This window comes from Camelina sativa, chromosome 17, assembly GCF_000633955.1.
Source record: "Camelina sativa cultivar DH55 chromosome 17, Cs, whole genome shotgun sequence".
Classification (NCBI taxonomy): domain Eukaryota; kingdom Viridiplantae; phylum Streptophyta; class Magnoliopsida; order Brassicales; family Brassicaceae; genus Camelina; species Camelina sativa.
Window position 1 is genome coordinate 4,308,558 of NC_025701.1, and position 14,588 is coordinate 4,323,145.

Here is a 14,588-nt window from a genome sequence, read left to right on the forward strand (position 1 = left end):
TATAGATAAATTAGATTTCCATTAGTCAAACTTATAGATTATCTAATACTCCTAATAGATTATTTTTTAACACTGCAGTTACATTTCTACAAATTTATATTTGGAGTTCAATGTTATTAATTTACTCAGCCAATCATGGACTGTGTCATGTGTCTCTTCATTTTTATGACATACAAGTTTAATGTAAAGCATAGTGGAAGAACTAAAACCCATCATCATCCCTACTACAATAATGATATTTCAAAATTTGTATCGATAAGACGTGTGCCTAGAAATTTCTTATATAGCTAGCTTGGAAATATTGTTTGAATATTATTATGTTCAATGTTTCTTTTTCTTTGACAATACAATACACATCACAAAGAATTGTCAACATTGCCAAACTAGTCCTAAGATGTTGGAAGGTATGATAGATGACACTTCTCACAAATGGAATATGAGATTTAGCACACACAAAAAAAATCACAAATTGAGTTCAAAAAATTACGTTGTTAACATGGACAAGGAGATGTTTGATGATAACAACAACAAAAGTTTTTTTTGTTTTGCCTAATGATTTTTGTGATGAAGATTTTTGTTGTTGTTTGCAAAACAAATATATATTGGGCCTTATATATCTTTGGCACATAAATATTGGTCAATATCAACGAAATTGGTAATACTGAAGTATTAAAATTAAGGATTTGTATCAACATCACATTTGTTGGAATTTTTTTTTTTAAAAGTAAGAAAAAAGATGAAGCACTTGAGTTCGATAAATGTTATTTATTTTTTTTTTTTTTTAAGTTCTAGAAAAAGATATGATTTTTGTAACTCTTTTTGAAATTTGAATCTTGTGTCTCAGTTTCTCTGTGATTCCTTATTATGTCCTCTTTATGACCTCGTCTTCTTTCATTTCTGCTTTCCCTTGACGAAAAATCTTAGCTCAACACCGTCGCGGACCGGATTCCTTATACCGGCCCTCTTCTCGCCGGGGAAAAATACGCCGCCAGTTTCGGTTCTGGTCAGATCTAATCGAGTGGCTTCCTTCTTCCTTCCAGATCTCTTACTTTGAATCGGTTACTCGATCTCGATTCGCCGAGGGCTTTTGTAAGTCGCGATGGAGGCGATCGATGAGTTATCTCAGCTCTCAGATTCGATGAAACAGGCGGCGTCTCTGCTCGCCGATGAAGATCCCGACGAGACCTCTTCTTCCAAGCGTCCTTCCACTTTCCTCAACGTCGTAGCGCTTGGGAATGTGGTTAGTTCATCGCTCTCTGCTCTCTGCTCCTCGATTTGGTTGGTTCTTATGCTGTCTTCGAGTGTTAGATGTTCGATGCGATTTCGTGGATCTTTCGGATCTAGATTAGGTTTTTTTGTTTAAATCGATTATTCCTGGAATCTAGAGCTTTGCTAGGACATATTAATGCAAGGAGCTTGTTTCTTAATTTAGTGGATATATATGGTTACATGAGATCACAATCCGGGAGGAACTGGTGCAGGTGAAACTAGCCGGAGATGTTAGTTTGATATATGTAACTTATCTCTTTTGTTTTGCATATTGAACCAGGGAGCTGGAAAGTCAGCAGTGTTAAACAGTTTAATTGGGCATCCAGTACTGGTAAGTTGTCCATCGAATCTATGGGATTTTCGTATGGTTATTATTGGCTCATACCTTAAAATGATACTGACCACTTCTGTTGTTCCTACTACACTTGTTATGAACAGCCGACGGGTGAGAATGGTGCTACTCGGGCTCCTATAATAATTGAATTGAGCAGGGAGAGTTCTTTAAGCAGCAAGGCTATTATCTTGCAAATCGACAGTAAATCTCAACAAGTTTCTGCAAGTAAGTCTCCCTCTATGAAACATATGCAATTTACCAACGGTACCAATGCTCCCATATTATCAACATTGTTTTCTACATGGGTGTATTGCAGGTGCTCTAAGACATTCTCTACAAGATAGACTTAGCAAAGGGGCATCGGGGAAGAATCGTGATGAAATAAACTTAAAACTTCGTACCAGCACAGGTAAATTTCGTTTTATTTTCACAAGCATAAGTAGCACATCCGTAGCTAACCTAAGTTGGGCAGATGAATATGTGTTTGATATCAGTGAACTGGTTAGCTGTAATAACTTGCCACCTCTATATTCAATTTAGTATACTGGTTTAGAGCTTGTAGATTTAAGTTGGTGGGTATCAGATTATATATCTTACGGAGCTTTAAAATAAATACTACTCTTTTGAACATGAATGATGACATGACCTGGATTTTGTTTGAAATTTTCTTTGATTATCATAACATAGTGCATTTACCCTTTACATTTCAGCTCCACCATTGAAATTAGTTGATCTGCCTGGACTGGACCAGAGAATTGTGGACGAGTCAATGGTGAGCCTTGGAACTACTTAATGCCTTTGTCATACCTTAATTTACCTGACAAGAAAACATAAGCTTTCTACTATTTTTATCAGATTTCCTACTGAAGTGCTAACAAAGATTCATTATCATGTTTGTCCTTCTGAAATTGTCGTTTGTTTCTTCGATCTCCTTGCAAGATTGCCGAGTACGTGCAACACAATGACGCCATACTGCTGGTTATAGTGCCTGCTAGCCAGGCATCTGAAATTTCATCATCCAAAGCCCTGAAGATTGCAAAAGAGTATGATCCAGAGAGTGAGTACATCAGTATTTCCGATCTGTCTTATCTTATTTTGCTTACTATTTTATACCTAATAAATAATAACTGTTGATTTACCAGCCTATTATCACTTCACTTTGCTTAAAATACTCATTAGCTGTCTTCACTCCTCCCTACATATAGGTACTAGGACGATAGGCATTATCGGAAAAATTGACCAGGCAGCAGAGAACTCGAAAGCCCTTGCAGCTGTTCAGGCTCTTCTTTCAAATCAAGGACCTCCAAAAACAACTGACATTCCATGGGTAGCTATCATTGGCCAATCCGTTTCAATTGCGTCAGCACAGTCTGGAAGTGGGGAGAACTCTTTAGAAACTGCTTGGCGCGCTGAGAGTGAAAGTCTTAAGTCCATTTTGACTGGGGCTCCACAAAGTAAGCTTGGCAGAATTGCCTTGGTTGACACCCTTGCAAGCCAGATTCGTAGCAGAATGAAGCTCAGGCTTCCCAGTATCTTGTCCGGGTATTGCTTCTCGCAACATATTTATTTTCTTCATAATTTTTACAATGACATAGGTTATTTGAATATATATGAATTTANTCCAGAGAGTGAGTACATCAGTATTTCCGATCTGTCTTATCTTATTTTGTTTACTATTTTATACCTAATAAATAATAACTGTTGATTTACCAGCCTATTATCACTTCACTTTGCTTAAAATACTCATTAGCTGTCTTCACTCCTCCCTACATATAGGTACTAGGACGATAGGCATTATCGGAAAAATTGACCAGGCAGCAGAGAACTCGAAAGCCCTTGCAGCTGTTCAGGCTCTTCTTTCAAATCAAGGACCTCCAAAAACAACTGACATTCCATGGGTAGCTATCATTGGCCAATCCGTTTCAATTGCGTCAGCACAGTCTGGAAGTGGGGAGAACTCTTTAGAAACTGCTTGGCGCGCTGAGAGTGAAAGTCTTAAGTCCATTTTGACTGGGGCTCCACAAAGTAAGCTTGGCAGAATTGCCTTGGTTGACACCCTTGCAAGCCAGATTCGTAGCAGAATGAAGCTCAGGCTTCCCAGTATCTTGTCCGGGTATTGCTTCTCGCAACATATTTATTTTCTTCATAATTTTTACAATGACATAGGTTATTTGAATATATATGAATTTAAAATTCTTTATACAGGCTCCAGGGTAAGTCTCAAATAGTGCAGGATGAGCTAGCGAGGCTTGGTGAACAACTAGTTAACAGTGCTGAAGGTACAAGGGCTATAGCTTTGGAGCTTTGCCGTGAGTTTGAAGACAAATTTCTTCTCCACGTGGCTGGTGGTGAAGTAAGTACTTTCTTACATAAGTGAACTAGATTTAGTCGAAAATTCAAGAATATTGTGAGGGTGACCTATATTAGTAATCAGCCATTTCAGATTTTGTGCTAGTGTAGTGGAAAGTCTCTTGCTAACCTACGTGTGGTTAGATCACATTATATTGTTAGGATTCTCGTGAATCTGATAGTGGAGGTTTATGGTATGTGTATAAAGCCCACTTAGAGTTTGAAATACAGTTTTTGTACTTGTTTGTTTTCAGTTTATGAGCTGGAGTCCCTTTTGAGCTGAATGACTGTTTTTTGAAACATTTCCTCCTTTTTTTTTTTTGTTTAGGGAAGTGGTTGGAAAGTTGTTGCAAGTTTTGAAGGAAATTTCCCCAACCGTATCAAGCAGCTTCCATTGGATAGACATTTTGACTTGAACAATGTTAAAAGGGTGGGTGTCTGCTTTCTTCCTACAATTTTCTGCACGAGACAAGTTTTGAGACTGGACTTGTCAGAATGATGTTTGAATTTTTCAGGTTGTTTTGGAGGCCGATGGTTATCAACCTTACCTTATATCTCCAGAGAAAGGGTTGAGATCGTTGATAAAAATCGTCCTTGAGTTGGCTAAAGACCCGGCACGTCTTTGTGTTGATGAGGTTTGCTTATTTAAATGTTTTCCTAGGTGCATGCAGTAGGATTGAATTTTAGAGATTTACTGCATTGTGAATTGGTCATGGCTCGTCTCACTTTGACACTTAATTCCTCGGACTGTTGTTGTGAGTTTGTCAAGTTTACTCTGGTTCTAGTGCAGTTAACTGGTTTATATTAGTCTTAGGATAGCTTACTGTAGATTCAGCTACGTTTTTTTGTTTCTACTCTAAAAATCATGCATCCAGGTTTCCCTTCTGTCTTATTTCTCTATTTTGCTAACATGGTTATAACTTTTGATTAGGTTCACCGAGTTCTTGTTGACATAGTTTCAGCATCTGCAAATGCTACACCTGGACTCGGGAGGTATCCTCCTTTCAAGCGAGAGGTAACAATGAATTTGGGTGCTTTATTCAGTAGCATTTTATCATTTCGATAATAGCTGTTCCTTTCTAACTATTCATCAACCAGGTTGTAGCTATAGCAAGTGCAGCACTTGATGGTTTCAAAAACGAAGCCAAGAAAATGGTCGTTGCACTGGTTGATATGGAACGCGCTTTTGTACCACCTCAACATTTTATCCGTCTTGTTCAAAGGAGGTATTTTGGCTTACCTTGCTTTTCATTTTTAGTTTGTTTTCCTAATGGTACATGACTGAAAATCAATTTTCTTTTTCTGACAATGCTGTATTGACTGCATCAGAATGGAAAGACAACGTCGCGAGGAAGAGCTGAAAGGACGATCTTCTAAGAAGGGACAAGATGCAGAGCAGTCCCTTTTAAGCAGGGTCTGTCTAAATTCTAGTTAATTTGGATCCGTGTAGTGGAAAATGCTTTTCAATCATTTACGTTATTTTACATGAAAGTATTTAATGTAGAAATTGTCATACCTGCATGTTTATCAGGCTACTAGTCCTCAGCCAGATGGACCAACAGCTGGTGGTACCTTAAAATCATTGAAAGACAAACTAAGTCCGCAAGATAAAGAGACGCCGGAGGTCTCTGGTTTGAAAACTGCTGGACCTGAGGGGGAGATAACAGCAGGTTTGTTATCATAGTATAAGTTTACCCAATTGCTGTTTAAAAAATTTCATTTTGCATTTTTGCTCCCGATTTACTTTCCTTACGTTACGTGATTTATTGCTGCAAACCCTTTCTCTTAGTCCAAGTGCATGATTTCTTCATGTCTTTTTCTTTAATTTGATAAAACTAATTTCCAAGGTAGATAACAAATAATTACTCTTTTCATCTAGGGTACTTAATGAAGAAAAGTGCAAAAACAAATGGATGGAGTAGGCGATGGTTTGTTCTGAATGAGAAAACTGGAAAGGTTAGCATTTTAAAACATATATCCTTCAGGTGTTGATCCACATATGCAAAAAGAGAAAGCACTATGATTAATAACTGGCTTTACCGTTTACCTTTTCTAGCTTGGCTATACCAAAAAACAAGAAGAAAGAAACTTCCGGGGCACTATAACTTTGGAGGTATCATTCTCTTCGTATGCTTTATTTTCTCCCTAAGGTGAAGTATAATTAGAGAAGACATTAAAAACAAATCGAGAAGAATAATGGTCCAAATACACCTTGTTATTTTCTCGCACGGAAAGTAACATAGACTTGTGTATTGTAAAGCTTATGCTTCAATGTTTTAACAGTACTGTTATTATCGATGAGAAAATTTGGCTGACTATATAAATAACATTTTTTCCATCTATCTAACTGTACTTTTTCATAAACTTTATTAATCCACTCAGGAATGCACTATTGAAGAAATTCCTGAGGACGAAGTAGAAAAGTCAAAGAGCTCGAAGGACAAGAAGGCAAATGGACCTGATTTAAAAGGACCAGGCCTTGTATTTAAAATAACCTGCAAGGTTCCCTACAAGACTGTACTAAAAGGTACATAAATCAATCATTATAAGAATTCGAACTTCTTAATCTTCTATACGCACTTTTATGAGCTTTTCCTCAAACTATTATGTTGCAGCTCACAATGCTCTTGTGCTTAAGGCTGAGAGTGTAGTCGATAAAAACGAGTGGATTAATAAGTTGCAAAAGGTTATCCAGGCTCGTGGAGGCCAAGTGGGGAGTGTCTCCATGAGACAGAGTCTTTCAGAAGGTTCACTTGTGAGTCACTCATGGCCAGCTTTTATGATTAATCTTCATCTTACATTTCCTCTATCTTAAATACATGCTAGATACGTTCACTAGTCTTACGCAATACCAATATCACTATGAAGAAAGTTACAAACTTTACTCAAGAAGAGTTGAAATTGTTGAAAGTGCAAAAATAAAAGTTATTTAGTAGGTTTTTAGTGAACATTTGTCGATTTTTTTTACTATTGAAACAATTCTGCTGTAGAAGGGTCAGTTTATGGGTAGGCATGATGATACTTCTTCTCTTAAACTTCTGAGAAGTTATGTTTGGCATTTAAGGTATTTATTGGTCGTATTCTGTTACATATGTTTTTCAGGATAAGATGGTTAGGAAACCCATCGATCCAGAAGAGGAACTCCGGTGGATGTCCCAAGAAGTACGGGGTTATGTTGAAGCTGTTCTTAACAGCCTAGCAGCCAATGTTCCAAAGGTGAACTATTCTTATTCTAAAGTTCGAAAATTTCTTTGACAGAGATTCCTTGGTCATGCTAGTAAGCAATGTAAATTCACCATGAACAGGCTGTTGTTCTTTGTCAAGTGGAGAAATCAAAGGAAGACATGCTGAATCAACTATACAGTTCTATAAGGTTCAATATATTTTTCCTTCCCTGTGCCTAATTTTATTCAAGTTCTGGTGTGCTTATTTGTGCTCTCCTGTATTTGATCTCTAGTGCAATAGGCAATGAAAGAATTGAGTCATTGATTCAAGAGGATCAAAATGTCAAAAGACGAAGAGACCGTTACCAGAAACAATCCTCTCTTCTTTCTAAGCTCACTAGGCAGCTTAGCATTCACGACAACCGAGCAGCGGCTGCTTCAAGTTATTCCGACAATGGTAGCACTGGTAAATTTATCCTCCCATAACAGTTCTTCATAGGGGTTCCCATTCCTGTTTACGGTTTTGGATTCAGTTGCTTAGAAAATATCTGAAAGATGTTTCAATGAAACTTGGGTTTAAATATATATTTTTGTTGCGGTATCACTTGACCCACAGAAAGTAGCCCAAGAACAAGTGGTGGTGGTTCTTCAGGGGACGACTGGATGAATGCTTTCAACGCCGCTGCTAATGGACCCTCAGACTCATCGTCAAGGTACGGTTCCGGTGGTCACAGCCGTCGCTACAGTGACCCTGCGCAGAATGGAGATGCAGCATCACCAGGCTCTGGTAGCAACCGCCGCACCACCCCCAATAGGTTGCCACCAGCACCACCGCCGACGGGTTCAACTTACAGGTATTAGAACCTGAAGAGAAAAGGAAAAGAAAAACCGGAAGCGCATTGAGTCCCGTTTTCCGGGACTAAGTTACTCACTCATATATTTTTCTTAGTTTAAGAAAGTGATTGGATGATTGTACTACTGTTTTTGTCTTCGTTGTAGATAGATATTCATATTATCACACACACATATATGTTGGCAGCTAAAAGAGTCTAGTCTCTCATGAGTCCAATGTCATGTTTGAATTTTTGTTTTCTTCATTTATCAACTTTTTTTTGGGCATCCATTTATTTTTATTTAGCACCCTATGATTTTGTATTTGAGATTCTCAGGATGAATCTTGAACCGTTTGGGTAATTAATCGAACCATTGTTGTTTACAAAAACACAAACCTTTTGGGTTGTTTATTGATAATAGTCATCATATACGGTACATAGTTGCAAATGCTTTGGTCAAAACAACAAAACCAAAACAAATTCTGAAATTAGTTGAAACGGCATCGGATCAGCCCTCGAACGGTCGAACCAAATGTGCAAAACAAACAATATCTTTTTTTTTTTATTTTGTAATGTGACCAATGAGATATATTTTTCCAGAACAATTGGTGTTGTTGTGTTAAGTAGATGTTTGTTCTTCAAAAAATTCACGAAACTTGGGAAAAGGATACTCTTCTAACCCTAATTTTCTTATTATCTCTCTCTTAAACTCCTTCACCGTCTCTCAATTTCCTCTCATTCTCTCCTCTTAGTACGACGGTGGGCTCGCTCTCCCATTTCTTCATTGTCTTTGTTTCTGTGGATCTCGAAGTTCAACGGAATTTTAAGTTGAGAGATTCATATATAAGCCCCGCTCAGGTGCTGCTGCGGCCGTTGGAGTTCTCCAAGTTCCATCTCAAGCTTCACTTGTGGTGATTTTCATTTTCAATCTCTCTCTCTCCCGCTCTCTTTCTCTTTCTGGTTTTGTGGATTTTGACGTCTGTATGTTTCAATTTCTTTTGAACCGATTTGGATTTTGTGAATTTTTTTTTTTTTTTTGATCGACTTTGCTCGAGGAAGTAATCTATGATTTTAGGGTTTTTCTTTTGTTGTTCGCGAGTTGTTAAGAGATGCAAATGGTACTGGGAAATTTTTTTGTGAATTCTGATTGTGCGTTGGTGAATTGTGGTTCAGGTTAGGTTTTTTTCTTATTAGAGTTTGAGGAATCTGTGATCATANTTTTTTTTTTTTTTTTTTTTTTTTGTGGCTTTGATTTGAGTTTTTGGTTCTTCATCACTGTTTCAATGTTGTTATAGATTTTGAGGACTCTTCATTTAAAATCTGGATCTAACCTGTTGTTATGATGTTTGATTACATTAGGTTGATAGATTCTCAAGATCTCTCTTTTATGAGCCTTGTGTATCTGTTTTGAAACAAATCTATCATTTTCACTCTACTCCTTTCAACTCCTCATGTTTTTAATGAATCCGTGTGGAAGCATATCAGGGTCACCTAAACATGATCTGTATACATTCCTCTGAATCTAATCGCTTTCTTTGCTCCTTTCATTTTCCATTGAGACAGGTGCGAAACATTCTGAGGATTCTGTTGAAGATCCTCTATTCAAAAAAGTTTCCAGAGGATTGTAGTTTGGAACGGAGCAACTCTCGAGGACATGGAATGCAACAAGGATGAAGCGAAAAGGGCAATGGATATTGCTGAGAGGAAGATTACAGAGAAGGACTACAATGGGGCAAAAAAGTTCGCTAACAAGGCTCAAAACTTGTTTCCAGAGCTGGATGGTCTGAAACATTTATTGGCGGCTATCGATGTTTATATCTCTGGAGAGAAAAATATCTACGGAGATGCTGATTGGTATGGTATCCTTGGTGTGAATCCCTTTGCTAATGATGATGCAGTCAAAAAACAATACCGGAAATTAGTTCTTATGCTCCATCCGGATAAAACCAAGTGCAACGGCGCTGAAGGTGCGTTTGACCTGCTTTCACAAGCTTGGACTCAACTGTCTGACCCGACGAAGAGATTAGAATATAACATAAGGAGGGGCAAAGAAGCTCAACGATTCTCAACAACACAGAGCGTGATTCCACCATTCCAGCCAACTTCTAACGGGACTCATAATGTAAGGGAGCATGTAGTTCCGAATGCCAGGGCCAGATCTAAGCCCGCTGCCCGTATGGATAGATCCCGTGTGGGTTCGCCGCCTGCTTTTGTTCCTTCGATGCCCAACCAGAGTAGTACCTTTTGGACAAAGTGCGGCAACTGCAACACGCAGTATGAGTATCTAAGGGTTTATCTTAACCAGACCTTGCTCTGTCCCAACTGTACTCATGGTTTTGTTGCACAAGAGATAACTCCGCCTTCATTTGTTCCGAAGCCGCCAGTCAACCTCTCATCTAACCAACAGCACAGGAGTTCCAAAAATCAAGCGTCAAACAAAAATTCATATGGTCCTCCTTCTTCTAAGAGAGAGCCTGCACCATCTGTTAACTATAATTTTCAGTGGGATTCTTTAACAAGAATGGCTGGTTCTAACAGCCGAAATGCTACAAATCAAGCTGCAAATGTAGTTCAGCAAGCACAACTGAAGAGAGAGCTTGGGGAGTCGCGAGAAAGGGATGCTGCTAGAGGATTCACGAACTCTGATCTGAGGAATTTCAAGAAGCTGAAGACAGACGATAACCAAATGCGAGGTCAATTGGCAGGTAATCAGACAGGTGCAAGGAATGTTGGCAATGGATATACTGAAACGCCCAACACCGTAGGCTCTCGACATACTCATGTACAAGGAATGTTGTTACCTTGTGATATAACCAAAGCTCTTATGGAAAGAGGCCAGACAGAAATTTTTAAGAGACTGCCGAAGATGATCTCTGAAATGAAAGCAAAGGTGAGGGAAACTGATGGGGAGAAGAAAAGTATGAAGGCAACGAGCAAGATGAGTGGCAATGCAAATGAGGTTGAAAAGCCAGTTGATGAAACTCCCCATGCTTCAGATGAAGAGAAGGATGATGAAGTGAAGACAATCATTGTTCCGGATTCAGACTTTCACAACTTTGATCTAGACCGATCTGAAAGTTCTTTCAAAGACGACCAGATTTGGGCTGCCTATGATGATGACGACGGAATGCCACGGTTTTATGCCCGCATCCATAAGGTGATTTCTTTGAATCCCTTTAAGATGAAAATCAGCTGGCTCAATTCCAAAGGCACCAGTGAATTTGGTCCCATAGACTGGATGGGTGCTGGTTTTGCTAAAACATGTGGGGAATTTAGGTCAGGGAGACATGAATTTACAGATACACTAAACGCCTTTTCTCACAAAGTTGATTTCGCCAAAGGTGCAAGAGGATTCCTTCATATCCTTCCCAAAAAGGGACAAGTTTGGGCATTGTATCGAAATTGGTCTCCTGAGTGGGACAAGAATACCCCTGATGAAGTTAAACACAAGTATGAGATGGTGGAAGTTCTTGATGACTATATAGAAGACAAACAAAGTGTAACCGTGACTCTCTTACTCAAAGCTGAAGGATTCAGGGCAGTTTTCCGTAGAAGCACAGATGGAAACGATGTGAGGGAGATTCAAAAGGAAGAAATGTTGAGATTCTCCCATCAGGTGCCTCATTACATTCTTACAGGGAAAGAAGCTGATAACGCACCAGAAGGTTGTCTGGAACTAGACCCGGCTGCAACTCCTTAGATTGATAGTTTGTAGTGATCCCTTCATTACATTCTTAGTTTTTTGGTAAAGTTCCTTTTGTCTTTCATGGAAACATATGTATCTATCTAATCTTAGGTACAGCATACTTACATGACCTGAAAGAATATTTTGTCTGTGGAACTAACTATATTTTCTTCGACTGCTCCTCCCCTATATATATATGACTTGGAATAGTTTTATCACCCTTGTGGTCCAGTTTATTATAAGAGGGGTTTGTTTTGAGTTTTGACTTTCACTTCCCTTAAAACAAGGTGATCGAATGAAGGTGACTTCAGTTTGGTTTATTAATACATTTTGCCAACGCTGTGGGATTGTATTTTGCCAGATGAAGTCTTGTGATTACTTTTCAACATTTAACTGTGTTGTTTGTTTCGCCTCTCTTAAAATTTAGACTCTGAAGTTGTAAAGACATCATCTTTGTCTCTTTGACATGTCATTTTGGGACAAAAGGAGAGTGTCTCAGCAAAAGGCAACTGCTTAATTGTCATATATGTGACAGTTACTTACATCTAAAACTCAAGTACATGAACCTAAGAAGGTACTAGGTAGTACCTGGGTTGAAATTTCTGGTCACAAACAAATGAATCAAGCCTCAAAACCAAGGGTTATTTCTAATCTTTCTGCTGAAGAAGCTCCCTAATCCATAACACTCAAGTTGATATCGAACTACATCAATTGTTTAAGGCTTTAGCCTTGAGAGAATTTCTCCAGGGCTAGTTTACGTAATCACACAATTTTGGGGGGTTTATTGATAAACTAGTCATCACATATTGTAGTAGTTGCAAATGCAAACCAAGTTAATTTTTTTAATATTAATTCTTAAAGCCTGAAATTAGTCAAAATAGCATCGGAATGGTCCTCGAAATCTAACCAAATGAATAAATGAGCAACATACAATTTCTTTTTATTTATTAAACCTTTTTTTCCAGCATTAAACCTTTTAATTTGTAAAACACCAGATTTAAATGATAATTTTTAGAAAATTTGGTGTTTTAATTGAATTTTAATAGATGTTCTTGCAATATTTTTGAAGCTGGAGGCGTTATTTTTCATTTTCACGGAACTTGGGAAAGAGAGATACTCTTCTAACCCTAATTTACTTGTCTGCGACAAATTAGGGCACAGACATTAGCGTTCTCTGTCTCTCTCTTAGACTACTTCACCGTCGTCTCCTCTTAGTAAGGTGAGCTCTCTCTTTTCCTCATTTTCCAAGGTTGGTCTTTGCGGATTGAGTAGAGAGATTGATAAGCCTAAAATGTTCCTGTTATATAGTTATGCACGGCACCCTAGATGTTGTTCCTATTATATAGCATACCATCATGATCTCTACTTGTTGTTCTGTTTTGATCACTCATTGCCCTAGTTAATTCGTATGATCAATCTTGTGCAGATTAGATAAGCAAAAACAATGGTGAAGTATAATTTCAAGAAGATAACAGTTGTGCCAGATGGAAAACAGTTTGTTGATATCGTTCTTTCCCGCACTCAGCGGCAGACAAAAACTATCGTTCACAAGGGTGACAAGATCAGCAAACTCCGTAGCTTCTACATGATGAAAGTGAAGTTCACACAATCAAACTTCAACGAGAAGCTCTCTGCCATTATCGACGAGTTTCCTCGCCTCAAGGAGATTCACCCCTTCTTTGACGATCTTCTTCATGTCCTTTACGATAAAGATCACTACAAGCTCGCTCTTGGTCAGCTTAATACCGTTAGGAATAAGATCAGCCAAATCGCCTCGGATTATGTGAAGCTAATCAAGTATGGTGATTCACTGTACCGGTGCAAGTGCTTAAAAGTGGCAGCTCTTGGGCGTATGTGTACTGTTATGAAAGGGATCGGTCCTAGTTTGGCTTATCTTGAGCAGGTTAGGCAGCACATGGCGAGGCTTCCTGCGATTGATCCAAACTCTCGAACTATCTTGATCTGCTGATGTCCTAATGGATGTGGATGGATGTGGATGATGATGATTTGAGTAACGATTTGATGGATGTGGATGTGAATGATGATGAGCAGCAGAAGAAGAAGAAGATGTGTCTGAGATCCAAATCAAGATCTTTGTCAAGATCAAGATCAGTGTCAAGGCCACCACATGAGGTTTTACCAGGTGAAGGCTTCAAAGATTCTTCACAAAAGATTAAGGCAATTAAGATTGGGAATAAGTCTCACAAGAAGAGGAACAAAGCTGCACGCCGTGGAGAAGCAGACAGAGTTATACCATGTCTTAAACCAAAACACTTGTTTTCAGGGAAAAGAGGCAATGGAAAAACCCATAGGCGTTGAAACAAAATGATTAGGTAACAAAGGCTACTTGTCTTTCACTTGTCCTTTTTTATGAACTGTATATGATATTGTGGCTAACAAATTAAAAGCTTTTAATTGCAGGGGGAGTATGCAGATGATGAATGGTGTGAGGATTATCTACCAAGTTTTGGATCTTGAAGCTTTTTACTTAATTTTGTTTTTACTATTATGTGGATTTTTAGTTGATTTCTTGGAGACAGCTATGAATGATATCAACTGTGCTTTTGAGATGTTTTTGATTTTTGATACTTGCAAGTTGCAATAGATAGTTGATTTATTTCATGTGTGTGTGAAGGTGCAATCAAAATCAAACAAACCCGATCCATTTCTAATTACTTGGCTCAATCGTCTCCACAATCCTGTTTAGTAAAGCTTCAAAGTTAAATTGACAAATATGAATTTGGGATTATTTCCAAGGTTGTGGGTGCGATATACAAAGGGTGTGTGCATAAAGATGAGAGATTGTAACTTGCAAACGTTCATAGTTTTATTTTGATCACAATGATGAAAACTTGATTTCTCATTTACTGAAGCAATATACAAAATTTATGATCTTGCTCTCTTACTAGGTTGCATGTTAGCAGAAGAAAAACTGAAGTTATGTAAAACTTAAA

At 38.3% G+C, this 14,588-nt stretch overlaps 2 protein-coding genes across 3 annotated transcripts; both read left to right on the forward strand.

The window, feature by feature from the left end:
• Nucleotides 778-8,249, forward strand: LOC109124468 (dynamin-2A-like). The gene is made up of 22 exons (XM_010477587.2): nucleotides 778-1,240; nucleotides 1,550-1,600; nucleotides 1,708-1,828; nucleotides 1,920-2,012; nucleotides 2,314-2,375; nucleotides 2,543-2,660; nucleotides 2,809-3,145; nucleotides 3,809-3,956; nucleotides 4,281-4,382; nucleotides 4,468-4,587; nucleotides 4,884-4,967; nucleotides 5,051-5,178; nucleotides 5,282-5,366; nucleotides 5,484-5,622; nucleotides 5,832-5,908; nucleotides 6,009-6,065; nucleotides 6,335-6,479; nucleotides 6,568-6,707; nucleotides 7,055-7,168; nucleotides 7,258-7,325; nucleotides 7,410-7,582; nucleotides 7,733-8,249. The coding sequence occupies exons 1-22, from the start codon at nucleotides 1,100-1,102 to the stop codon at nucleotides 7,975-7,977; spliced, it is 2,748 nt and encodes a 915-aa protein (XP_010475889.1). The 5' UTR covers nucleotides 778-1,099; the 3' UTR covers nucleotides 7,978-8,249.
• On the forward strand, nucleotides 8,547-11,847 carry LOC104755239. Of its 2 annotated transcripts, none has more exons than XM_010477588.2 (2): nucleotides 8,547-8,860; nucleotides 9,513-11,847. In XM_010477588.2, exon 2 carries the CDS (start codon nucleotides 9,604-9,606, stop codon nucleotides 11,647-11,649), a length of 2,046 nt encoding a protein of 681 aa, XP_010475890.1. In that variant the 5' UTR covers nucleotides 8,547-8,860; nucleotides 9,513-9,603; the 3' UTR covers nucleotides 11,650-11,847. The 2 variants fall into 2 exon arrangements, with proteins under 2 accessions (XP_010475890.1, XP_010475891.1); XM_010477589.2 differs by having other exon boundaries at nucleotides 8,547-8,857.